The sequence below is a fragment of the Macrotis lagotis genome, chromosome X (assembly GCF_037893015.1).
Source record: "Macrotis lagotis isolate mMagLag1 chromosome X, bilby.v1.9.chrom.fasta, whole genome shotgun sequence".
Lineage (NCBI taxonomy): Eukaryota > Metazoa > Chordata > Mammalia > Peramelemorphia > Peramelidae > Macrotis > Macrotis lagotis.
Window position 1 is genome coordinate 649,973,561 of NC_133666.1, and position 27,101 is coordinate 650,000,661.

Below are 27,101 nucleotides of genomic sequence, written 5' to 3' on the forward strand. Positions count from 1 at the left end.
TTTTACAAAACTTTTTATGCTTCACTTGAGTCTCATATTTGAAGATCACATCTTCTTTTCAGATCTGGTCTTTTCATCAAGAAAGTTTGAAAGTCACCTATTTCAGTGAATGTCCATCTTTTCCCCTAAAAGAATATTTACACTTTTGCTGGGTAATTGATTCTTGGTTGTAATCTAAGCTCTTTTGCCTTATGGAATATCATATTCTAAGGCTATAATCCTTTAATGTAGAAGCTGCTAAATTTTGTGATATCCTGACTGTGACTCCACGGTAATTGAGTTGTTTCTTTCTTGACCTGGAAACTCTGAAATTTGACTATAATATTCCTGGAAATTTTCATTTTAGGATCTCTTTCAGGTGATCAGTGGATTCTTTCAATTTCCATTTTACTCTGTGGTTTTAGAAGATCAGGGCAGTGTTAACTGCCTTGATAATTTTTTGAAAGATGTAATCCAGGCTATTCTTTTGGTCATGTCTTTCAGATAGTTCATTAGTTTTTAAATTATCTCTCCAGAATCTATTTCCCATGTCACTTGTTTTTTGAATTAGATATTTCATATTGTCTTCTAGTTTTTCATTCTTTTGGTTTTGTTTTATTTCTTGAAGGAAAGTCATCAGCTTCTCTTTTCTCAATTCTATATTTTAAGGAATTAGTGTCTTCAATTCTGTTTTTTAAGGCATTCTTCTCATTAAATTTTTAATACACCTCTTTTTTTATTTGACTTGTTTTTAAGATGTTATTTTTTTTTAGTGTCTCCTTGACCAAGCTGCTAACTTGTTTTTCAGAGTTTTCTTGCATCTCATTTCTTTTCCCAATTTTTCCTCTACCTCTCTTAATTAATTTTCAAAATCCTTTTTGAGTTCCTCCATGACCTGAGACCAAGTCATATTTTTTCTGGAACTTTTAGATGTAAGAGCTTTTACTTATGTTAATCTTCTGCTGAATGTGTGTTTTGATCTATTTGTGCAAAGAAACTTTCTATGGTCAAACTATTTTTTCTTCTGTTGTTTGCTTATTCCCCAGTCTTACCTTGATTTTAACTCTTTGCTAAGGTAAGGCTCTGCTTCCAGGGTGGAGGACCTTTGGGATTTTTTGCTGCTCTTTTCAGAGATAATTCCAGGAACCTGCAAGTTTTTAGTTCTTCCAAAGTGTTATGATCTAAGGAGAGGTTTTCATTACTCTCCTGGCCTGTGCTTTGGTGTGTGGGTGACCACACACACACTTCTTTCTACCTTGGAACTATGAGGAGGGTTCCCGCTCCCCTGCAGCAGCAAGCTCCATCATTCTATTGCTCCTCCTTTTCTAAGATTGTGACTCAGGATTGCAAGCCCAATCCAAGCAGGGGCAAAACCTCAGTGATAGCAAGGAGACCCCTGTAATCTCTTCCTGACCCTCTTACTGTCTTTAGGCTGAGAGAGCTCCAGAAGCAGCTGCTGCTGAGGACTGCTCCTATCTGTGGGGCCAGTTCTGCATTGCTGAGACTGGACTGTGCTCCTCCACTCTTACCCTGATGGAATAGACTTTTCCTGCTGACCTTCCAAATTGTCTTTGATGTCTCTTGGCTGGGAAGTCTAGAAACAGCACACTGTTGCCACTGATCCTAGCTTGTTGGGGCTGGTCAGTTCCACTGTAGCCCCTGTTGCACTGCATTCCTCTCACTCAAATGCTGCAGATTTTTCTCATTGATCTTCCAAGTTGTCTTGAGCTGGAAAATTGTTTCCCTCTGGGTTTTGTCCCTCTAGAATTTGTTTAGAGTCATTATTTAATGGTATTTGGAGGAGTTTGGGTAAAAACTTGGATGGGTCCTTGCATTTACTCCACCAGTTTGTCTCTGACCCTCTCTTATCTTTTTATTTTCAATTTTTCCCTCTCCTGGCTCATTTCCCACAGTCTATGAACATGCCCATGACAGCCCCATCCTCAGAAAACCCTCAGTTGATCTTTCTGTCTCTTGTGCCTAAGTACATATATCTCTTCTACCTTTTGTGGCTAAATTCCTCAAAAGACTGTCTCCAGTAGGTGCCTCTACTTTCCCTTTCCCTTTCTAGAATTAATGGGAGGAAATTACAGAGAAACAGATTTCAGCAGAATATGGAAGGGAGTTTCTTAACAATCAAAGATCTCTAAAAATGGAGTAGAGGTTGCTTGCTTTATGGGGATAGTGAGTTTCCTATCACTGGAGGTATTCAAGAAAAGGTTGGTAGCTATTTGTGAGAAATGTTATAGAAAGAATGCCTATTTCAGATAGTGGAGATGAGAATACAGAATAGAAATCTGGACCTAGAATAAGGAAGAACTGGGTTCACATCCTTGCTTGAGTGACAGCTTTGTGTATCTGGCAAGTTGTTGGGATCAAATGCTTTGTAGACCTAAATCACTATGTAAATACAAATTATCATGACCTCTTTCAACACTGATAGAGATATTTAAGAGAGCCCTATTCTGTTCCTTGCTCCTATGTAAGTGCCTGTGCTGGAATTGCACTTAACTGGTTCTCCAGATTCTCCAAGAACAAGATCCCCTGTCTTCTTCTGGGGGAAGCAAGAACAAGGTGATGTTTTCCTAGCACCAAGAGGGGGAAAAAATGACTGCCATGCATGGTTAGATAAGTTCACTCATTGATATCTTTTAAAAGTAGCTGTAAGGGGGGGGGGCGGCATCTAGGTGGTGAAGTAGATAGGTCCTCCTGACTCCAGGGCCAGTGCTCTAAGTTCAAATCCGGCCTCAGGCACTTAATAATTGCCTAGCTGTGTGGACCTTGGGCAAGTCACTCTGTTCTGTTTTTTGTTTTTGTTTTTGCAAGGCAAATGGGGTTAAGTGGCTTGCCCAAGGCCACACAACTAGGTAATTAATTATTAAGTGTCTGAGCCTGGATTTGAACTCAGGTACTCCTGACTCCAGGGCTGGTGCTCTATCCACTGCTACCTAGCAGCCCCTTATCCATGACATTCTTAACCAGTGAAAAAATAGGTGAAAGTGTTTCCTGCAGCATTGATTGCAAACCCTTTCACTTTGCTTCTTCAGGAAACTCTTTTCTGTCCTCAATGTCAGTGCCTGCCTTCTGAGATAGCTCTTATTTACCCTTGTTTTAAGCCAGTTGCTTGTCTTTGTGTCTCTAGAACTTAGCATAGGACCAGGTTCATAGAAGAAGCTTGACAAATGGTTGTTGACTTAGCTTGACTCCTCTTCTGTTTTCTCCTCTCCAAAATTGAAGACATTGAATTAAATCATCTGTAAGGCTTCCAGGCTGTGACAATCTCTGTGCTCCCAACTCTTAGTTTCTAAGCACCCATCCAGTTCTGACATGTTATAATTCTAAGTTGGGGCAATGTGGAATGCATCAATTAGTTTCTACATCTGCTACTTGAGTGACCTTCGACCCAGTCTCTGCTTCAAATGTCCCAAATTTAGATCCTATCCCTATGTGTTTTACAGGTCACGGAATATAAAAATGCCCCTTCATATAGTTCTCTGTATTGTCGGTGGAATTTGCAGATATATTTCTGAAGGTATAGCTCTGATGGTACTTTGTAGGTTTTTTCATGAAATTTTTTTAATTCTTTAGGCTTAAATGGAACATGCAATAATTCTAGCGTTCCAACATCAACTTCGGAAATGCCAGATTATCTATTGTGAGTATTGTTATTTTCATATCTGAGAACATGAGACCGATTAGGGCCTTAGACATGCAACCTGTCCATTTGGTTGTGGAAGCTGGTTCACACTTGTGTAGGCTTCTTGAGGCAAAGCAGTTTCTGTATTCACCTCAAGCCCAAATTAGATTTTTTAAAAATTCCCCTGACATGATGGCACAGGAAACTTAAGCTATCACATATACTCCTGTTTTTTCTTGTTTCAGGTACATATGTTATAGTCATGCATAGCAGGAGAGAAAAAAATGTAAAATTCTATATATTCCCAATAGATTTGGCAAGTTTTGAAGTCGAAAATGTCATAAAATGCGTATGTGCATGAATTTAGGCAGTTCAACCTGTTCTGCATTTGTCTCTTATTTAAAGTAGGAAATTGACTACATGAGATGAACCGGATGTTTAGAGCCACAGTTTAAAGCTCCAGGGCTGTGTTGGGGTGGGGGTGGGGGGACCCTTACCAGCTGATACTATTCTCACTGAAACAAGTGATACTCTAATCCCTGAAGTTCTGCCTGCTTCTAGCTAATGCAGCCTCTGCCAAATACCTTCTGTCTTTTTCTCTCTCAGAAAATATGCTGCCATTTCCTCCTCGGAACAACGTCAAAGTTATAAGAATGATTTTAATGCTGAATACAATGAGTATCGAGATTTGCATGCCCGGATAGAGAGAATAACTAGACGGTTTACACAACTGGATGCAGAGCTCAAACAGCTTTCCCAAGGTTCAGAAGAATATGAGGTATCACTGACTGTCCCGGCTCCAAATTTGTTCATCGTGTATTTGCTACTACTTTGTCCATTTAACTTGGATCATTTAGACTCAGACATTGAGAGAATTGGCTTATTAATGGTAGGTGCCTGGGATATTTGAGGGAAAAGACCAGAGAGAGACCCATAGTTCAGATGTTTAAATTCTCCTGATGTTCCTGAGTGAAGAGCATTAGCAAATTGTCCAGAAGTGCTTCTGTTTAGACTTCTAGCTCAGAGTTAATTACCTTGATTGGAAACTTTAATACATGCCAAGTGTGACTGAACCTGTCTCCTTTGTATGAACCACAAACCTTATTTAAGTCAGACAGTCTCTGGAAATGCCAACTATGCTAAATACTTGTTCTCCAGGGACCCTAGTGACTTCATATATTCAGTAAATAATGGCTATGTACAAGGCCTCCTTGTTGGTACTGAGTGGAGACAAAAAATAAGATAGTACCCTCAAGGAACTTATGATTCAGTGGGAGTGATATGATATACCTAGAAGCAAATTAGGAGTTGAAGCAATATCAAATCAAAAGAGGAAGAGATTCCTGCTAGTTGAGGGGGTTGGATAGGAGATCATGGAATGGTTTTGCCATTTGAATTGGCAAAACAGAAATTTGGCAGATGGAAAACAGTTGACTGTTTTAGGTATTGGGAATGATGATGTAAGCAAAGATGTGAAGTAAAGAAATGCAAGGCATGGAAAATGAATATAGTAGAACTCATTTTTTCTCCTCAATTTCTGACCTGATGTCCATCTGTTGATGGAATTGTGAGTAACAATGTGAGTTCCTCTGCTTTTATCTCTCCAGTTGCCTTTTACTTTTCCTCCTTTAAATTCCTTTTCCGGGGCTCCTGAATGTGATGGTTTTTTTACTGGGATTTTTGGTGGTTAGGTGTTCTTTAAAGTGGAAACAGTAGATCAGCCTGTGGGCTTACTTTTCTGCCAGTGGTCCCTAACTGAGACCATATGTGGACAGAGGGTTTATGAGCCCCATCATGGAGCTAGAGCAGTGTCTCACTTCTTTTGTGGCTTTTTTCTCCCTGCAGACTACTCGTGGTCAGATTTTACAAGAATATTGGAAAATCAAAAAGGTGAGTAAAATTCCTTTGTATTCCCTTCAATGGACATGCTCCCCCCCCTGTGCATGTAGAGATGGGGATATCCAAAGATGATGATCTATCTGATACACTTGACATTTTACACAAGATCCTCATATCCAGGTCATATCCATCATTTTACAGATGAGAAAACTGATCCACAAAAAGGTTAAGGGACCGGCCCTGACCTCAGAGTCACACAATAAGTACAGACCTTGCATCCACATGCAGGCCTTCTGACCTGTAGGTCAGCACTCTGTGCCCCACATCCTAGGTGTGCTGCATTGGCCTGAGACACAGCACATCCTGCCCTTGTTTTTGATGTTAATAGGGAGGGCATGAGATGGTTACATAAGTGAGTAATTGCAACACAGACCAGAACTTTAGCACAGAAGGGAGGTTCAAAGTGCTGCATAGCTTCTAGGGAAGAAGAGATCAGAAGATTTTATGGTAGATGCTCAAGAAATGGGCTGCCATTTCTTATCTAAATGACCCTGACCTTTTTTCTGGACTTCACTTTCCTCATGTGTAAAATGGGGATAATCATTCTGTTCTTGGCCTCCCTCTTGGAATTTTTGTGAGGATCTGTGATCCCTTAGGTGGGTGTGCATGAAAGCACTTTGGTAATAGAAGGATAAGAAATGATTTACAATCCACAGTTTTGCTTATTGACATACCCTAGAAGCAAAGAGGTTGTAAATATCTTTGGGTCAGATGGCACAAAGCACAGTGAGACATAACTCTGCATCCCTCCCCACTGCCCTCTACTATCTACTCTTTTTACCTCCCTCACCACACCCAAGTATCTGGAGCCTTCGCCACACAGACTTACCACAATCCCCACCAAAATGCAGGAGGCACTTAACCTGACTTAAAGTACATGAACTGCTTCTTAAAATAATGATTCTCAACATAGTTGATTTCTTTTATATTTTCTTTTTATCTAGATATTTTCTTTTTATCCTTTTAAAAACTTTACCTAAAAGGTTTAAGAATTCTGCCTTAAGTTCTCTTTATCAGTATGACTTTTCCCTAATAACAATAATTCACATTTATATGACATGTTAAGGTATATAAATACTTTACCAAATTCATCTCTGTTAGAATAGTTCAGATATGTTTATCTTCATTTTGCAGATAGAGAAACTGAGGCTCAGAGAGGGGAATTGTTTTACTCAAGGTCACAAGCTTTTTTTCTTTTTTTTTTTTTAGTTTTTTGCAAGGTAATAGGGTTAAGTGACTTGCCCAAGGCCACACAGCTAGGTAATTATTAAGTGTCTGAGGCCGGATTTGAACTCAGGTACTCCTGACTCCAGGGCCAGTGCTCTATCCACTTGCCACCTAGGTGCCCCTCACACAGCTATTAAATAGTACAACTGAGAGTCTAATCTAGGTGGTCTTTCCAGCATATGATAACTATGTAATGGACTTCATATAGCATCATAGAAAGGTGAACTGTCCTTTTATTCATTTCCCCATAAGGCACACACATAGCAATTATGATATTTTGAGACTATTCTTTCACCCCTTCTCCTCTGCTCTCCTCCCCTCCCCTCCCCATTGGCTATGAGGGTGCCTAAAGCATCTCTCATTCTGACCCTGTTCTTATGTGGTAGAATCACTTTAGGAGCAGCAAGTCCTCTTAAAACCATGGCATTCCTCTAATTTTAACAGTTCACAACTCTGACTTGTTTTGGGGAAAAAAGCTTTCTCCAGAATTTTCACATTTCAGAGATAAAATTTTGCAGTGTTTTGTAAATCCCATATAAAAACACTTGAGTTTTTTTTCCCCTTTCCCTATGATTTTCTGAGGAAACAGGTTTCTTTAGTAAAAAGAGCTCCCTCTGCTGCCTGTTTTATGTAAAGACCCAGACTTGTGGAGGAATAGCAGGAAAATGAATGAAAAGTTTAACAAGATCTCTTTTTGCCGTTCCTCCCCTTCCCTTCTTCACTGCTCTTTAAGGAGGAAAAAGGAGTAAGACCTGGATAATGGGAGCAGATGGGAAAGAGAGTTGGTAGGAGGAATGGCTGGTGGAAGTCAAACTTGGGTGGGGAATTTCCAGCTCAGATGGTATAGGACTCAGCCACCGCTGACTGTAACCTTGGTCGTTAGGATCCATCCTCTTCTGCTATAAAGAATCCTCCTGCCTGCCCTAACAGAAAGAGAAAATGATGATGTCTTGGTGCCACTGGCTGCCTGCCTCCGAGTTAGGGAGTCTCCTTCCTCAGATTCAAGCAGGACCTGGATCACGTCCCTTTGTCAGGTGTCAGGTGACTTGTGTTAGGGCCTCCTCTGAGCCCCTTTGAACATCGAGATTCCAGGACAATCTGTTTTAGGGGAACCCTAAAAAGTACAACTCAGAACTAGGAGGAGGTTACTAATCTTCATTTCCATAGGACCTGGGCTTCTTATAGCCTTTAAATTTTTATTTTGATAATCTGATTTATTCATTTTTAACAATTGCTTTTTAAAATGTTCAGTTCCAAATTCTCTCCCTCACCCCTTAAAGGCAGCAAGCAATATGATATTGATGATACATGTAAAGTCACATAAATCATATTTTCCGTGGCCTTTAAATTCATCCACATTGGGTACTAATGTGTGCAGGACACTGTCCTCATTGCATCTGATGAGGTATAGGGAGTGTCCATCATATCCTAGTTAGTACAGTGAACTTGGTGTCAGGAACATGAAACCTCAATTCAGTTCTCAGTCCAGACACTTGGTGCCTTTGTGACCCTGGGCAGCTCATTGGATGCTTCCTGAGCCTTGGTTTCCTTATTTGTAAAGTAGGGGTAATAATACCTGCCCCCTCCCCCCAGGATAAAATGAGATAACACCTGCCAAGTGCTTCACAACCTTTGAAACTCTGTCTATGAATGCCAACTCTGTTATCATTGTCATCTATGTTTTAGTGGTAAAGGATTTTCAGACATTCAGTGACTTAGACTAATCTCAGAGCAAGAAGGGACCTTCAGAGCCCACCTCGGCCACCTCTCTCATTTTACATATTGGCCCTAGGCCTAGAAGGGGCAAAGGGCTTGTCAAAGGCTTGTTCAGGTCTTGTCCAGGCCTTGTCCGCTCCAGACCCAAGTTTGTCTGTAGTTGTAGAATTCCCTCTGGGACTATAGCTGAGATGTATTCTCTCCCTAATCTCTTTCAGACTAATACTAACTACAGCCAAGAAAAGTATCGTTGTGAATATCTACACAATAAACTGGCTCACATCAAGAAACTGATAGCAGAGTATGACCAGCGGCAGCTCCAGCCTTGGCAGTGACCTGTGCCCTGGGGAGCCACCGGGGCTTGAGGCGAACTTGTGGCTAGCTGCAGCTCCGGAGTCACCAGCGTGCTGAACTGGCTTCTGCTGGGCCAGAAGCATTTCAAGCTTCACCCTCTTGGTGTGTGGGGGGAACAGGGGAAAGTTTAAAGCAAAAGAAAATGCATCTATTTAACAAAAAGTAGATAAAATAAAAGGAAAACTCACTCATGAACTTCCAGGGGGAAAATGTGCAGGGGAAATCCTTGGTTTTCCATAGGTTTGAGTGAGCGGTAAGTTAGCCCCTGGTTGGGCTGTTTATGGTCCTCTGGTTCTTCTTCTGCTCCCCCCCCCCCCCCAGGTAATTGGGGGTGCCATTGGGAGCACATTCTTGGGGCCCAGTCACCAGCCTAAAAAGCATCTTCTTTATATGCAAGCTGTCTGGGCGCCTTGCACAGGATCAGCTCTCCAGCCATCTCACTGGATGGCTTCTCAGAGGGCCCAGGCCCAGAGTTCAGCTTCGTGTTTACTATTGGAGAATGCTGCTGCTGGCCCTGAGCAGTCCATGGGACTGGCTGGCCTGGGAGACCAGTCCCTGAACCACCTCTTCTGTGGTGACTGGCACCTGTCTTCAGCCTGTATTGTGTGCTCTCTCCACTGTCCCAGAGGACTCCAAGATGTCTGTCCAACTTTTCTAGTTTTATATGAAGATGGCCAATTTTATTCCTTGCTAATGAGACGATGGTCTATTTTTGTATGAGAGAAAATGCATCTTTTCTAAATCCGTGCCTCTCCTCCCTTTTGGGCCAATGGTCTGGATCGCTTTCCTTTGTTCTAATTGCAGTATTACTAAATCAATAGAGGCATTATTACTATTATTATTTTGGTGATGCCCTGTAAAAAAGAATACAAGCAGCTGGAGGTATATTTAGAGTTGGGGGGCTTTGGTTTTGACCCCTTCCAAAGAAGCGGCAGGCACTCAGCTCTTGGAATGAGATCTGGCTGAGATCTTTCGAGTTGTCCATCTCCCTAGATCCTTGTTCCAAACTTAGAGCCCTGCCTTACAGGTCTTCAGGGATCGCTGTGAGCTCAGCCCTGGGGGCAGGGCCCCCACTGTGCGAGTCTCTGGGCTTACCTCCTTAATCCCTTCCCTCCCTCTTTTTTCTATACCCCAAAATATTCCTCCTTCCAGTCTTTCACCTGCTTGGTGAGGGTTTCTTTGCACTAGAAAGTTACTTCTCTTGGGGAGTCTGTTGCCTGGAAATAGCCCCTCCTTTGTGTCCAGCTTGGTTCTCCCACCTTCCCTCCCTCCCTGACCCGGTGTTGTGCCAGGTGGTCACCTGAAAAGAAACTCCCTCCCTCTTCCTTTGTCCCCAGGCATGCCTGCTTTCTGGCTAGCCTGGGGGCAGGGCTACCCTCCACCGGGGATGGCTGCTTAGTTATTTTGTTGACCCTGCTATTGGGATACATTGAGTGGCAATCTGGATTCTCAAGTTTCCCCAGATAGGAAATCTACATTAACTGGAGCATACCCTTCAAAACTGATACCATAGTGCTATGTCCAGCCCTCTGGCTGACTGAACATTAAAAAACGGAATAAACTCAGAAAACAGAACCAGCCTTTACTGGCCAGATTTGACCTGAATAGTATTGGAAGGAGGGAGATGCTTAAGTATCCAGCATCTTTGAGCTGCCACTTGTCATTAGAAGAGGCTCCTGAAACTACCCACCACTATATCCTAGCCAAATAAGCTTGACCCCAGTATGTCAGAACTAGTGACAGGCCATAGAGTACCATCTAGGCAGAGGGAGAGTGGGAGAATGTCTTTTTTTTTCCCCCGGGGGGGGCTTGCATCCAAGTTGACTCCATGGCAGATGGTTCAGCTTTGAAGACTCTAAGACTACTTTTTTTTTTTTTTAAGCACAAATGAATAGAATTCACAGAAGTGTGAGGAGCTTCCCAGACAGGCATGGTGGTATGGAAGGGTCTTATTTGAAAGTTTCATTGTGGGCAGACCCTGATCCAGGCTGTGTGGTCCAGGGTGGCATGGTAACTTCATAATTGTCTCTAACTGGTGGCACCAGTGGTGACCAAGTTCATCCCATAGAGCAGAACTTTCAGGATCTAGGTGGGACTAGTCCACTGGGTCCTGGGCTTAAAGAGTACCTGTCTCTAGGTTTAGGGTAAGGTGTCCAAAAGGCACATCCAGGCTTCAAGAAAAACTGATGTTCAGGTACCTAGCCAGGGTCAGAGTGTGACCAGCCATAGGCATTTGGGAGGTTGCTGCCAAAACAAATTGTAAAGATAGGTGGTTCCCAGACAGCTGCTACTGATCTTGTTAGGGAGGAGTCAGAGAGGCAGGGAGGATCTTTTCCAACTATGGCTTCCAAAGAACTGGTGTCACTTGGGCTGGAAACAGGTTGACCTGAATGTTCCTACAGCCTTCTCCCTCTACCCCCGCCCCCACCTTTGGGCCTTTGCTGAGACTGCCTAGGTCACTTCAGAGGTGGCCTGTGAAAGGAGCACCCACCCTGTGGCTCTAGATTCTTCATGGAAGCACACTGACCAGCATTTGGATCCTCTCGCTCTCACTTCAGCAGGCTTTGGAATTTTGATTTGCTGTTGGGGGTGGGGGGGTGGGGTGGGTAACATATATGAAGAGACCTTAGTCTTTATACATCCGCTATGAGGATATTTTTGCAGACAGAGTTGTATACAGAGATTTGTCATATACATTTACATGTATATTCTGGAACTTAAGAGAATTGGAATATAAAAGAGAAATATTTAATGAATTCAAAACTGTGAGACCCAATTAGCCTTCAATGACTTGCTTCATTTATCTTTCAGACTGTCACAAGACATTATAGTCAGACCTGCCTTTTTGTTTTTGTTCCTAAGGGATTATGAAGCTAAGTAAATCTGTGCTACTTGGGTTAATATAAACCAGTTCTAGGTGATTCCGTATGATCTAACTTATTGATACTGTGTTTCTACTTTGTAATATTGTACTGTGGAGAAAAACCGATTTTGAGCCATGGAGTTGGAGTTTACAAAAGCTTTCAAGTTTGCCAAAATGTTACAATTGAAAGGCTGCCTAGTCTTCAGCTTTCCTAATGTTTTCTTAAAGAGCTAGTGTCCTTTTTGTACACTGAAAAAGGTGAATGCTGATTTTGCAACATACAATAAAATTCACTGTATTGGAAGAGAAAAGATTGTGATTTGTTTTCTTGATTTAAACTGTAGGAAAATCTGCCAACTCTTCCCTAAACACCCTTCTGGAGCCAAAGGCTGTTGGTCTTTTTGCCTTTTGCAAGTACATAAATGACTTCCTTTCCTTCACCTGAGGAGGGCTCTAGGCCCAAAGGGATCATCCAGAAGTTCTAAGAATGGGGGGGGGGGTCAGATCTAGAAGGGGCATTTGCACTCTCAGCAGCAGGAGAACCTTAGAAAGAGCAGCTAATCCAAAGAAATAGGCTCAAGAACAAGCAATTTGTCCAAGATCCTAGAGTAAGTTATTGGACAGTGCCAAGGAGAGGCCTCTGGTCACCTAACCCCACACCACAGCCCACTTTGCCTTCTTCACAGGGGTTTCCAAGTCTCCTTTTTCTTAGGTTCAGACAAAGCTTCCTCCTTTGGGCCCCAGTTCCTTCAACCCTTCCTGTTATTTCTGCCAGTCTTGCCACTAGGGTTAATCACATCTGCCTTCTAGCAACCCCTTAGCTGGCTAATTCTTTGTTGCTGAGGGCCCTGTGTGGGGCTCCCTCTTGCCAAGGCCACAAAGAAATCAGCTAGAGGGAATTCTAAGAAAAGCCACAGGAATGATTTGTTGGGTTCAGTCAAAGTGGATAAGAACAGCCAGAGATGAAAAACTGAATTACCAGTGCTGGGGGTGGGGGGTGGGGTGGGAGAGGCTTGCTGTTGGTTCTGAAGACTTTGGGGTGGGGAGTCACTGGAGAGCCAGGATGAAATTTCCAGAAATAGCTACCAATTTCCAGTACTTCACTGATCACAAAGTGGTTTCCTCACAAGGGCCCTCGAGGGGAAAGCCTTGCAGGAATTATTTCCTTTTTACGAAAAAGCAAACAGGTTTATCTAGTAAGTGGCAAAGACAGACCAGGTGCGCATCTCTCTTTCCACTGCCCCTTGCTGGAGGCTTTAATCTGGATGCCGGTGTCTTCATACATTATAGCCCTGGCTCCATAAACCTTAACCTCTGCTCTCGCTATCTCCCTGGGCCCCCATAGTCTGAGTACACACGATCAGACTGCTCATTCCACTTATAAGCAGGCATTCTCTGCACCTTCCCATCACTATTGTACTACCTTTGCTTTAGGGATTGGAGGCCTTCAACAGGTGGAGTGCATGCAGGTGAGCCCTAGGGAAAACTTGGAACTTTAGGATCAGCCCTTTTTGTCTCCTGAAGAAACATAGCCCTCCTTTCTTCCCCAGCTCCAATTCTGGGGTCTCCTGTAAACTTTTAGAAAAGGAAATTTCAAGCTTCTGAAACTTCTATTTGAACCCAGATAGCAGAACTGAGACCTAGGATTGGAAGGTAGCTGGATTCAGGGCCCATTTATAAATAAATATATCTAAAAATATATATTATATATCTTCAGGGTCCAGTTATAAATATAGTTTTAAAAATACATATTTATATACTGGGCCCACCTTAACAAAACCACTATTGAAAAGTGGATTAAGCTTTTGGGGGAAGGGTAGAACGGATTAAGCGCCCTTATAACTTGGAGGAGTTTTTTAAACTGGGACTGGATACCACCTCCATCCCCTTTCCTTCACGAGTGAGCAGTTCCAAGAGCCCTTTCAAGTTTTTTAGGAATCCTGGCTTTTGTGCTGGGGGCTAGTAGCCAAGCTAAATGTAAGCATTGGGCAAATGTCTCTAGGCCTGTTTCATTTAGAAAAGGCTATCCTGATCTCATAAGGCCATTGAATTTCTGATGTTCCATGATCTTCACATTAGTATTGGGGAACAGGAGAAGGCTTCTTAGAAGTGGTAACTGCCACAGTTGAACTTTGAAGATTGGGGAGATGAAGGATGGAAGATATTTCTGGCAAAGAAAACAAGAGAAGCAAAACCATGGAGAAGAGAGACTGTGGGGATAATTCCAGGGTTCCTAGTGAATTTTGTCCAGTTTGTCCCAAACCAAGGTTCACAGGAGGGGAGGAGGCTGAGGAGGAGATAAGGCTACAAAGGTAGGTGGTCAAAGACTTTAAAATCCATGCTTTAAGGTATTTGGATTTAATTCAATCCCAAATGCCATTCTGGGAGTGTTTCTAACCCCCACTGAGTTGGGCTTATTCAGACACGTCCCTTGGAGATACTGGCTTCTTCTGACTCCTGGAGCTTTATGGGTTATCTCCATGGAGAGGCTAGCGTGGTCTTGGTAGTTGGACTCTAACCTTTCCTTACAGGAATGGACTTGGGGTTCACCTTTTTTTGAAACCTTAAGAAACTCATAGGAGGGGCAGCTAGGTGGCTCAGTGGATAGAGCACTGGCTCTGGAGTCAGGAGTACCTGAGTTCAAAGCTGACCTCAGTCACTTATTACCTAGCTGTGTGGCCTTGGGCAAGTCACTTTAACTCCCCCCCAAACAAAAACAAACCATAGGCTTGGGGAAACTGAGCTAGTTTGAATCGAGTAGGTGCAAATCCCTGGACCTTGGAGGCTGGGCTCCCTTACCATTATGGGGCAACCCCTCCCCACCACTGCCACAAGGTCAGGGAGAGGGGACGGATTAGCAGGCAGCTGGAGGAGGAGGAGGAAGGATTTGTCAGTGGAAATTTACCAACTTCCTGCCTAGCCCCTGAGCTGCCATCCCATCCTGGGTGGTGAGGAACAGGCCGGAAACACAGGGGGGCTCTCTGCCCCTGAGCCTGACCACTGAATACCTAACCCAGCATGATCCGGGGAGATCTCCTCCCCTCTCCCAGATTTGTCCTTCTCTCACTTCAGCCATTGTCCACTGTTGGGAGGATCCCCAAGGCCAGAGATAAGCTTGAATTCTAGAACCAGCTTGAATCCTGTTCTGTTCTAATCTATGGATAATACCTATGCTTAGGCTATGAGACCTTAAGCAAACCATTTTGCAGGTTTCCTCCCCTCTAAAATCATTGGGCTAGTTTTCTTAAGTACCTAGGCCCCTTTATTCTTTATTTTCTCTCTCCCCAGTTCTGATTTCCTGTATTCTAGTTTCTGTTGTTCTGTGTTCTATGTTCTAGGATGCCTTCCGTGTTCGAAACCCTTCCCAGTTGGCACTCTCCATTTTCAGGTCCTTTTCAGTTCTGATGTATTCTAGGATTCCCTCCTAGCTCTTTGAATCGAGCTGATGGATGTACTAGCTACGAGGAAGCCAAGTTTATTCCAAGCTCTCCAGTAATTTGGGGAAAGTTGACCCAAGTGTTTCCCTGGGAAGGAGTTGGGTCTTTGGCTAGCTTCATGAAGAAGGCTCGGGTGCTCCAGCTTGTTTTCCTGTCGTCTCCCTCCTCCAAGTTCAAAGGAGGTGAAGCCTCCTCATGGGGATGCTGCCTCCCTTTTTTCCCCTCCTCTTCCAACAATCCTGTATCCTCTTAAAACAGAGGCAGGCACCTTGCTTGTATCCAGGTGGTGCTTAATAAGTGTTTGTTGGATTAGAATGAAATGTTCAATTATATCTCCCCCTCTTCCGCCCTCCATAAGCTCTCGGATTTTCCAAAATAATCCACCTTTTGGGCCCTGGGCCAGCATGGAAAGTTTTTGCCCCAAAGGCCATTTGTTTTCCAAAGTCCTCCGGAAGATGGGTGGTGGATGGCTCCAAGAGGCAAGCCCCCACCCCCTGTTTCTGTGAGAGTATCCGTTGTTATAGGGAGCGCCTGGTTCTCACGCCTGTTATCAGCAGCTGGATACAGCACAGCTGAGGGGGCTGGGACTCCTTGAAGCTGGGAGCTGATAGTCCTTGTCCTCCCCTCTAGGATTTAGGCAGACTCAGCAGCCGCTGGCCTTGGCTTGAGCCGTGTGGGGCTCAGTCCATCGCCCCTCTCCTAGCCGCTATCTCCTTGGAAAAGCTCTGGGAGGTAGGTGGCCTTCTCCCTATTTGGCATATGCGGGACCAGGCCCAGAAACTGACTTGGATGGAGAACCTAAGGCTAAGTGAGGCCCTTTGGGGACCCTGGGGGGCCAGCTCTCTCAGGATGGAGACGCTGCAGACCCAAATTTCTCTTGCCAAGGCTCGCCCAGGGAATTGCTAGCGGGGTGATGGAGCCAAGAGCCGAGGTGTTCTGGGTGCATCCCTTCATCTAAGTCATTCAACACAGTTAGGTTGGGTTCGACCTCCGAGGAGGCACTTCCCCATCCCTGGGCCTCCTTTTCCCCAGGCCTGAAATGGGGGCAATTCCTTCCTTCGCGCTCTCTCTTCCCTGCCAGGAGCTTTTGTGTTCTCTCCTTTGTTAGCCGGGAGCTGCGGGTCTCCATCTGCCCCATCGCCCCCAACTCCAACTGAGGTAGAGGGACTTTAGAGCGCTCCTAAACGTGGGGGCGTTAGGGCTCGGGCATATTCCAGAGTCGGCACTGGAGACTGGGGAAAGAGGGGGTGACGGTGTACCTGGGGGGCGAGAGTTTCAAGGGGCCCAGGCGGCCGTGGGAGCCGCTGGTGGATGGAAAGTTTCCACCGAAGGGGGTTGGGGGGGTTGGGGGGGCTGGGGGCGGGGCGGAGCGGGCCGGGGCGGGGCCGGCAGCCTTTTTCCCCCTGGCCCCGAGCCGGAGCCACCCCCGCGCTCCCCGCTCCCCAGCCCGCCGGACCCCGGAGCCCCGCGCCTCCCATGTCCCCAGCTTGGCCAGGCCGCCCCCGCCAAGCCAGCCTCCCGGTGAGTGGGAGCCTCCCCGGCGCCCGGGGGACCCCGCAGCCGAACTCGGCCGCCAGCAGCGACCCCCACTCTCCTCCGCCTCCTCTTCCTCTCCCTCTCCCTCTCCCTCCTCTTCCTCCTTTCTCTCTCCTCTTTCTCTTCTTCCTCTTCTCTCCCTCCTCTTCCTCTCCCCTCTCTTCCTCCTTCTCTCCCTTTTTCTCCTCCTATCTCTCTTTGCCCCTCCTTTCTCTCTCTACTCCTTTCTTTCCTCCTCTTCCACCTCTCTTATCATTCTTCTCCCTTTTTTCCTTCCTTCTCCCCCCTTTCCTCGTCCTTCCTCCTCTTCACTCTCTCTCTCCCCTCCTCCCCACTCCTCTTTCCTCCCTCTTCCTCATTTTGCTTCCATCCCCGAGTCCCCTTCTCCTCCTCCAAACCTGGGTGTGTGTGTGTGTGTGTGTGTGTGGTGTGGCTCCTTCCTCTCCCAGGCCCCGCCCCCGGGCGCCCGAACTCTCTGCTCTGCCCTCGGATACCCCAGAAAGAACATCCCGTACCAAGCCCCTTCCCTTGGACTGAGCCAAATCTCATCTCCACCCTGCCCACCCAGGCAACCCGCTTTAACCAGCCGTGCCAGGGCAGGGTCACCCTGTGCTAGCATCCATCCGTTAACAGGACTGGGCAGGCCAGTCTCAAGAGGTAGGGGTGGGGCTGGGGAGGAGGCTGTGGTTCTTGTGGGGAGGGAGACTAGTTTCATCCCCACCTCACAGGCTCCAGGACCCTGATTCTCCAGGGAGTTCCCAGGACCTCAGAATCCAAAGTGGAGATGGAAGAGACGTTTGTGGTGGAGAGCCCAGATGTCACCTATGGGCCTGACTTCATCCAGGCCCACTACATGTACCAGACTACTCGGGTCAGCCGGGATGGAGGCAGCATCAAGGTATCCTGAGGCCCTCCTTACCTCCCTCCTGTATAGGGCAATTAGTCCCGAGTTCCCTTTGCGAGGGACTGTGGGAAAAGAGGGACCCTGAGGAGCATCCTGGGATGAATTGCGGGAGAAGGTAGGATCCCAGCGGGTTGGGGAGGTGGGGCAATTTCCAGGTCTGGTGCTAAGATGTTCTGGGCTGCATTATAGAGGCTGGCAAGAAGCAGAATCTTGGGAAACATTGGGGAGGGAATGTAGACATATATGGAATTGTGGGGGGAGGCAGGTGGCCCAGGATGGGACAGAGCCCTGCGATAGGTTAAGGATGTTTAGTTCTCCCTCTTCCCTTTGCGCCCTCCTATAAGGTGCACCCCATTTCTACCCACTTTACATTCCGTACTGAGCGGAAAGTACCTCGACTGGGGGTCATGCTGGTCGGATGGGGTGGAAACAATGGCTCCACGGTGACAGCGGCTGTGTTGGCCAACCAGCACAATCTCTCCTGGATGACCAAGACCGGGAAGAAGGTAAGAACGTTAGCTGGCAATCGATGGGGAGGGTGGGCAGGGACTTGATGGACTTGGGCTCTAAGCCACCCCTCCCTCCTCCCCACTCTGTTCTGCCAATAGGAAGCCAACTATTATGGTTCCCTGCTGCAGGCTGCCACAGTAAGTCTGGGCAGCGATGACCATGGCCAAGAAATCCACGTTCCTTTCCGTACCCTGCTGCCTATGGTGTCTCCCAATGATATTGTCTTCGATGGTGAGCAAAAAGGAGATGGGACTGGAAGAAGCAGGCTGGGGCCCAGGGATGACAGACCTGTGCAGGGGGAATTTGAGGGCAGTCCCAAGAAAAGCACAGGACGGGATATCAGAAGGCCTGGATTCTAGCTTAGGTTCTGCCCCCAAGTTATCACATCAACCTTGGAAAGAGTCATTTATGAACTCCTCCAGTTGGAGGGACTGGTCTTTCTAGCTCATGACAATCTGTGTTCTGGGCTACTCATGTCTGTCACCCAAAGGGGGGGGTGGGGAGCTGGAACAGCTTGGGAATTGGAGACAGAGAACCCAGGCTCAGCTCCCCCCTCTCTGCCATTTGTTACCTGAGTCACCTTGGACAAGTCACCACCTCTCTGGACCTATCAATGAAATGATGAGGTTGACCAAGTTCCTTTTGACTTTAAATCTATGACCCGATTGACCTACCATCTAAGCATATCAGAACCAATAACCCAATTTTCCTTCTTTTACAGAGAGTTTGGAAGAATGGGGTTGAGTAACCTATCAGGGCAGCTACTAGGTGGCTCAGTGGGTAGAGCACTGGCCCTGGCGTCACAAGGACCTGAGTTCAAATGTGACCTCAGAAACTTAATAATTACCTAACTGTGTGACCTTGGGCAAGCTACTTGACCCCATTGCCTTAAATAAATATTTTCTTAAAAAGAAAGAAAAAAAGAAAAATCTAAAAAAAAAAAAAAGAGTAACCTATTTGGGGGTTCTGAGAACCAGAGCTAGAAGAGGCTTGAGAACAGAGAACATGAAGAGCTGAAAAGAACGCTAAAGATTGTGGGACCACAGCCGAAAGGAACCATAGAAGCCAACATGGCCAACCCTCCATTTTACAGATGAACAAATTGAAGCCCAGAGAGATTAAGTCAAGTGACTGATAAAGTGACCTTGGGGTTATTAGAATTTGACAGGTCCTTCCTAACTCCAATTCCAATTCCAACTTCATTATACTTACTGCCTAAATTCAAGCCCCTCATTTGTACAAGGGTTCCCCCAGCCCTAACATTCAGTGTTCTAAGGGCCCTTCCAGCTCTGCCATTCTGTATTCTAAGGGCCCTTTTAATCCTGACATTCTATGTTCTAAGGGCCCTCCCAGCTTTGAGATCCTGTGTTCTTTTTTATTTTTTGAGAGATTTTACTTATTTTGAATTTTATAATTTCCCCCCCAATCTCACTTCCCTCCCCCCACCCCCACAGAAGGAAGTCTGTTAGTCTTCACATTGTTTCCATAGTATACATTGATCTCAGGTGAATGTGATGAGTGTTCTTTTTTTACAAATCAATTCATTTATTCATTTTTTTCCAACTACATGTAAAGATAGTTTTCAGCAATCATTTTTCTGAGTAAGGTTTTGAGTTCCACATTTTTCTCCTTTCCTTCCTTCCCCCTTCCCCAGACAGAGAGTAATCTATTATGGGTTATACATATATAACTTGTGTTAAACATATTTCCATATTAATCATTGTGAAAGAAGAATCAGAACCAAAAAAAAAAAAAAAAACAGACATGAGAGGAAAAAACAAAACATAAAGCAAATTTTAAAAAGGCATCCAGTGTTCTCAGGACCTTCCCAGCTCTGACATCTTATGTTCTAAGGGTCCTTCCAACTCTGACATTCTGTGTTCTAAGAGTCTACATGGCTCTGACATCCTGTGATCAGAGGGTCCTCCAAGCTCCCACATTCTGATAGAACAAAACTTTCCAGCTCTGTCATCCTAAGGTGACATCTAAGAACCTTCCCATCTTTGACATTCTACATTCTAGGTCCCTTTCCCTATAAGCCTGGTTTGAGGGTGTGGTGGGGAGAGAAAATGGCACCAATTGAACAATATCAACTGGTGCCCCCTCAGGCTGGGACATCTCTTCCCTGAACCTGGCAGAAGCCATGAAGCGGGCACAGGTGCTGGACTGGTCACTGCAGGAACAGTTGTGGCCATATATGGAACAGCTGCGGCCCCGGCCCTCAGTCTACATCCCCAAGTTCATTGCAGCAAATCAGGAGAGCCGAGCGGATAACCTCATTCCTGGCTCTCGGGCCCAGCAGGTGGGTGCCCGGGCCCTGGGGAGGAGCAGGAGAGCCCCAAGTGGGGATGGAGGGTGATGGTGGGGATGGAGGGGATGTGACACCTGGCTGCTCCACTTCCCCCCCACCCCCAGCTGGAGCAGATCCGCAGGGACATCCGTGAGTTCCGGGCCAATAGCGGGGTGGACAAGGTCATCGTCTTGTGGACAGCGAATACCGAGTGTTTCTGTGATGTGATGCCTGGACTCAACGACACTGCAGACAACCTGCTTCAGGCCATTGAGGTGTGGGCATAGAATTGAGAGATCCCCTGGGTGGAGGGTGGGGACCAGTCTGGGTGGAACTTGGCTTAGATGGAGGATCTGGAGAACTGGGTTTCTTGGCTCAAGGTCTGACCTTGAGTCAATAGTTTTCCTTTTTTTAACTTCATTTTTCTCCATCCAATGGAGGGGTTGAATCAAGTGAGCTCAACCATCCCAGTTCAGACAGTCCACATTCATTCATTCATTCAATGAACATGCACAATGTACAAAGCCCTGAACTCAGGTCTTAGGGGGGCCTGCCCTCATGGAGCATCCACTCTAGAAAGGGAAGAAGATGCTACAGTGGAAATTAGGTTGGCACAGTAACTATGCATTAGGGCACAATGGAGGGAGAACCATGCATCAGAGATAACGTCCTGAAGGAGGGACTGTTTGAAGTATAGTTTTCCAGGAATAGTGAACCATCTTGAAAGCTCCTTCTGACTGACATCCCTCCCATCTCTGACATTTCATGTTCTAAGGACCTTGTCCACTCTGACAAAAGCATTCTCTGGTTTTTCCTCCCACCCCCAACAGCGGGACCTGGAGGTGTCCCCTTCTACCCTGTTTGCGGTAGCCAGCATCCTGGAAGGCTGTGCCTACATCAACGGAGCTCCCCAGAACACGTTTGTTCCGGGTGCAATTGAGCTAGCCATACAGAGACGGGTCTTCATTGGAGGAGATGACTTCAAGTCTGGCCAAACCAAGATCAAATCTGTCCTTGTAGACTTCCTCATTGGGGCTGGCCTGAAGGTAAGAGGGATGGGTGAGGCCTTGCTTGAAAGCAGAATGTCAGAGCTAAACCCCAGATCTGACAGCCCAGAGAACACAGAAGGTCAGAGCTGGTAGGGACTTTAGAACATAGTGTGGATACAGACCCTTAGAGGCGACATAAACCCAGCCCTAGTTTATAGTTGAAGAAACAGACCCAGAAGAGATGAAGTTACTTACCCACAGTGGCAGAGCCAGAATTTTAACTTGGCTCCCCATTGCAGCTTATGGCTCTTTTTACTTCCTTGAGGGATGGAAGGTGGGTGATGGGGTGAGGGAGAAAGTCACATTGTTTCCTGGGACATGTTGGGGATGGTGGAGATGGAAGACAGTTGGAATGCAGTGAGGGAAGGCTTCCAGAGCCCTCTCCCCAAGCACCCCCCCATCTCTTTCTTGCAGACCGTCTCCATCGTTAGCTACAACCACCTGGGTAACAATGATGGCCGGAACTTGTCAGCGCCAAAGCAGTTCCACTCCAAGGAGGTCTCTAAGAGCAACGTGGTGGATGATATGGTGCAGAGCAACCCCTTGCTGTATGGCCCTGGGGAGGAGCCTGACCATTGTGTGCGTATGAGCGGTATTTGTGTCCTAGGATGATACATGTGGGCTGGTGTTGGGGGGGGCTCTGGGGACTGGAGTCTCAATGCGGATGGGGCTGTGTGTGTACATAGAAGACCTGGGACTTGTGTGTCTAAGTGAGCTCCCATGGTTGTACCGATGGAGCCAGTCCAAGGCCAGGTAACTTCATGGTTACAGCTGGTAGCGTCAGATAATCAATCAACAAGCATTAATCTTCCAGTGTGCACCATCACCATCCTAGTCACTTGGAATGCAAGGACAAAGAGTGAAACAGTGCCTGCTGGAAAGGATGTATATCCCCATTGGGACATATATACCACTTAAATATATCCCAAACACTTCAATGTACGGGAATTGGGGTGGGAGGAAAGGGCATGTGCCTTGGTGGATGGGAAAGGCTTCATGATGAAAGGGAGAGGGAGATGAGGTTGGCTCTTCCAGGAATGGGGGACAAGCCGTATTGCAAGAACATGAAGGTGTTGGGCGGCTAGGTGGTGTAGTGGATAAAGCACCGGCCTTGGAGTCAGGAGTACCTGGGTTCAAATTCGGTCTCAGACACTTAATAATTACCTAGCTGTGTGGCCTTGGGCAAGCCACTTAACCCCATTTGCCTTGCAAACTGCCCCCCCCCCAAAAAAAACATGAAGCTGGGAGATGAAGTGTGAAAAATAGAGAAAAGACAAAGGTGCCTGAATTGCAGAGTGTCCCATTTGATTGAAAAGATTATAGAGGCCTTCAAAAGCATTTAAAGCTAATCTTAGGGGTGGCTAGGTGGCGCAGTGGATAAAGCACCAGCCCTGGAGTTAGGAGGACCTGAGTTCAAATCCGGCCTCAGACACTTAATAACTACCTAGCTGTGTGGCCTTGGACAAGTCACTTAACCCCACTGCCTTGCAAAAAAACCCTAAAAAAAAGCCAATCCTAGAGTCACTGGGGAGCCACTAGAGTGGGGGGAGGAGAGTTGGATCTGAGTTAGCAGCCATCTTTAGGATGGACTGGAGGAGGGAGAGAAACTTGAGGGAGACCAGTTAGGAAAGTCTCTTAAATGTAACAATAATAATATCATAGTTAGCATTTATTTAGCACTCTGCTAAAAGATTTACAAATATTAATTTATTAGATTCTTACAACAGTCCTGGAAGGTTTTACAGTTGGGGAAACCGAGGCAGGCAAAAGTTGAATGACTTGTCCAGGGCTGAGGTCAGATTGGAACTGAGACCCAGACCCACCACTATAACCAATGCATTGCCTATTTGCTTCAATAGTTTAGCTAACAGGTATTAAGGACCCAAATTTAGGCATTAGCAGTGTGAATAGAGGAAAAAGGAAAGGGTAGAAATAGGAGTGGTCAGATTTGTGTTAAGATTGGGTCTGGGGTGAGAGAGAGTGGGCATAAGACAAACAGGAAAATTTGGAAGGGGGGGGAGGACATAGGAGAAAAGAGGAGAAATTCTGTTATGGACACATTGAGTTTAAAACGTCTCTGATTGGTGATGTAGGATTGAGGGAATGGGGCTGGGTGTAGACTGGGTCTGGAGTTATCTGCTCAGAGATAAGAAGAAGACACAGAAGAATATGATAGAACTGAGGGGCCAGGACAGAGCCTTGGGGGAAATGTTCACATTTAGGGAGATAATATGGAAAATGAACTATCAGATGGGCCTGAATTACCAAATAGGAGGCAAACCAGGAGGGATCCAGAGAGAAGACAATGTGCAGGAGAGGGTGGTCCATTGCCCCCCCCCCCCCCCCCCCCAGTGAAGCAGCTTCAGTCTAGTGAGATCAGAAGCCAGTCTAGAAAGGGTTGAGGAAAGGGAAGGAAAATAAGGGTAGTTACCAGTTGTGGATCACTTACTCAAGGAGTTAGTAGAGAAAAGGAGAATTGTAGGGCAATCTTTTAAGAGAACCATAGGAATAATGAAGGTTTTTATGGGTGGAAAAGATGGCATATTTGAAGACTATAAGGAAGGAACCATTTGATAGGCAGAGAATGAAAATTGATTGGGGAAGGATCACTGAGGGTACAGTCTGATGGCAAGAACGAAGAGTATATTTTTGGAGGGCTCTTGTGCCCAGAGGGATTGGCCTTGGCAAGGAGGAGAGAGTGGGAGATGAGGTCGAGGGATTTTTTTTTGGTTTTTTTTTTTTGGCAAGGCAAATGGGGTTAAGTGGCTTGCCCAAGGCCACACAGCTAGGTCATTATTAAGTGTCTGAGACCATATTTGAACCCAGGTACTCCTGACTCCAAGGCCGGTGCTTTATGCACTACGCCACCTAGCCGCCCCGTGGTCGAGGGATTTTGAGGTGAAGAGATGGGGAGGGAAGAGAGCTCACATCAAGTGGCCTCAATTTTCTCAGTAGAGACCAAATTCTCCCTAAGTGAGGTTTTGTGAAAGGTACCAGGAGGAGATGGACCCATGACTGAGGTTTAACAGAAGTCTATCAGTAAGAGAAGGGGACAGGGGATTCTAGAACAAAAGACAATACAGAGTTGAAAGAGTGGCTAGAACACAAAACTTGAAGTCAGGAAGAACTAGACTTCAAACAATCAATCAACAAACACTTATAAAGTGGGCCAGATACTGTTCAAAGAATGTAAAGACAAAGGTGTGTGATCCTGGGCAAGTCATGTTACTTTCCTTTGCCTCAAATTCCTCATCTGTAAAACCGGGATAATAGCATCTATCTCCCAGGGTTATTGTGACTATCAAATGAGATAATATAGGCAGAGCACTTTTGTAACCTTAAAAGTGTTGTATATGAAGACATATCTATAAATCTTCTGTATCTGATTAATCCATCTAGCCTATTTGCCTGTGTATTTATCCTATCTAATTAATCCATCCATTCATTCAGACATCTGTCACTTATCTATCATCTATCCATTTAATCAACCCACCCATCTACCAACCTATCTGTGCATCTATCGTCTATCTAATCAATCTATCCATTAATCAAGCCATCATCCATCCATATCTATCATCTGTCTAATCAAGCCATCATCCATATCTATCCATCTCTATCTTTTTATCTAATCCATCATCTGTCTGTATCCATCTGTCACCTGTCTTCCTATTTATCTATCCATATATCCTGTCCAATCCATCCATCTATGTAGCCATCTGTCTCTATCTAATCAGGCCATCATCCATCCATATCTATCATCTGTTCATCTACTCTTATCACCCACCCATCCCCACCCATCCAGGGCTGTCTATCCATCACCTATCTGATCCACCCACCCATCTTCTGTTTAATCCATTCATCTATCTTCCATCCTTTCTAGCCATCTATCAAATCAATCAATCCATCTCTTGTCTATCTAATCCATCCATCCATCTGTTCATGACAAATCAATCAAGCCAGATTTAAGTGCCTGTGAGGCACTCTATGCTGAGAGGAGACTTGAACCCAGGTCCTCCTGGCTTCCCCCCAAACCACTTTGTTGATAGAGCTGGTCCTCTAACCATTACACTCCTCCTCTTGTGACATGATGGTGATGATTGTGTTCCCCCACCAAATGGACCAGTCAAGATACTGTTCCTCCTCCTGTTCCTCCCCAGGTCGTGATCAAATACGTCCCTTATGTGGGAGACAGCAAGCGCGCTCTGGATGAATACACATCGGAGATCATGCTGGGGGGCACCAACACTATAGTCCTGCATAACACATGTGAGGTACAGAGTGGGATTGGTTGATTGGGGGGACAGCTCGAGGGGACTCTGGGAGGTGGAGCCCCTCCCTGCCCATGTCCACTGTCTTCATCTGGCCGGTGGTGTCCTTGCCCTGTATCTTAGGACTCCCTTCTGGCCAGCCCCATCATCCTGGACCTTGTGATCCTCACGGAACTCTGCCAGCGCATCACCTTCTGTACTGACAGCGACCACCGCTTCCAGAGCTTCCACTCAGTCCTGTCCATTCTTAGTTTCCTCTGCAAGGCCCCAATGGTGCCTCCAGGTACCCCTGTGGTCAATGCCCTCTTTCGGCAGAGAAGCTGCATTGAGAACATTCTCAGGTGAGAACCTGGGGGCACTGGGCTACAGGAGTGAGGGAGGCTTTCCTCTTAGCCAGGGCTGATGGCATCTCTCCTGTCCCCTTAGGGCGTGTGTGGGTCTTGCTCCCCAGAACCACATGTTGCTGGAGCACAAGATGGAGCGTATAAGCAGTGAGTTTCGACGTGAGAGTGGTGAAGCCTCCACTTGCCCCGTGCCCAGGAAGAAAGGGGTGGCAGCTTCTCCCCCCAATGGTTATGTAGGTGGCACCAATGGGCATACTCATGCCAGTACCCAGCATACCCCTGCCACCTAGCAGCCTTGGGAATCTTCATCAATGATCCCTGCCAGTCTTGCCCCTTACCATGGTGCCCACAAGTCTTCTGTGAATCCAATCTCTCCAATCACAATAAATCTGGCATGAGAATCACTTCTGCTTAAGCCTTTGGCTGATTCTTTTTCCAGAGGTCACCCTGGATGACCTGACAGTCAGCTTCACCCTGCCCTGTCTTTCTGTGAACCAGATAGCCAGGGAGTCATATCCAACTCTTAGGCTCTGAGATTCCATCATGATGACCCTGTGGAAGGAGATGTAACTTCTCCTCCTGGCTATGAGACACGTTGGCTCCAGAGAGCATACCAAGAGAGAGGGGTCTTGGGAAACATTGTCCTGCCCTGGATGACCTTTCCCAGGAAGGCATCATAGAACCACGGACAAAGCAGTGGATTTGGAGTCCAGCTTTCAATCCTGCCTTTTTCACATACTCCCTATGTTACCTTGGACAAATCATTTGCTTTAGTTTCTACATCTGTAAAAGGGGGGGTGGGGGTGGACTCAATCCTTTCAGCTGATTCTACCTCCCAGATAATTTCTTTCTATGCCATCTCAGCTCTGGCATCCCTTCCCCAACTGACCCATTCTCGACAGCCTCAGCCATACCCCAGACAATCTTCCAGGACCCTGAAACCATCTCCACAAAGGCTAATTTCATTCACCTCCCAAGACTTCATTAATCCTAGGATGGTCCCACCTAACCGGAGCCTCCCTTGCCTCAGACAAACCCCCATTTATACCCTCTTTATAATTCTCATCATCGATGCCTTTTGGAAACCT

At 46.1% G+C, this 27,101-nt stretch overlaps 2 protein-coding genes across 4 annotated transcripts in view; both read left to right on the top strand.

Annotated features, from left to right (window-relative positions):
- Window positions 1-10,693, top strand: part of ELL (elongation factor for RNA polymerase II) — a 142,998-nt gene extending 132,305 nt beyond the window's left edge. Inside the window, exons 9-12 of the mRNA XM_074204751.1 lie at window positions 3,568-3,634; window positions 4,223-4,394; window positions 5,462-5,506; window positions 8,677-10,693. Of these exons, the coding sequence (XP_074060852.1) occupies window positions 3,568-3,634; window positions 4,223-4,394; window positions 5,462-5,506; window positions 8,677-8,793 (401 nt within the window). The 3' untranslated portion in view covers window positions 8,794-10,693. The remainder of the gene's footprint in view (window positions 1-3,567; window positions 3,635-4,222; window positions 4,395-5,461; window positions 5,507-8,676) is intronic.
- A 4,985-nt stretch (window positions 10,694-15,678) lies between these two features.
- Window positions 15,679-26,417, top strand: ISYNA1 (inositol-3-phosphate synthase 1). Of its 3 annotated transcripts, none has more exons than XM_074204758.1 (11): window positions 15,679-15,844; window positions 17,377-17,546; window positions 17,897-18,058; window positions 18,161-18,293; window positions 20,171-20,364; window positions 20,478-20,627; window positions 21,183-21,398; window positions 21,816-21,980; window positions 25,559-25,672; window positions 25,793-26,010; window positions 26,096-26,417. In XM_074204758.1, exons 2-11 carry the CDS (start codon window positions 17,433-17,435, stop codon window positions 26,301-26,303), a joined length of 1,674 nt encoding a protein of 557 aa, XP_074060859.1. In that variant the 5' UTR covers window positions 15,679-15,844; window positions 17,377-17,432; the 3' UTR covers window positions 26,304-26,417. The 3 variants fall into 3 exon arrangements, with proteins under 3 accessions (XP_074060859.1, XP_074060860.1, XP_074060861.1); XM_074204759.1 differs by lacking the exon at window positions 15,679-15,844 and adding an exon at window positions 16,555-16,633; XM_074204760.1 differs by lacking the exon at window positions 15,679-15,844 and adding an exon at window positions 17,282-17,305.
- The last annotated feature ends 684 nt before the right edge of the window (window positions 26,418-27,101 follow it).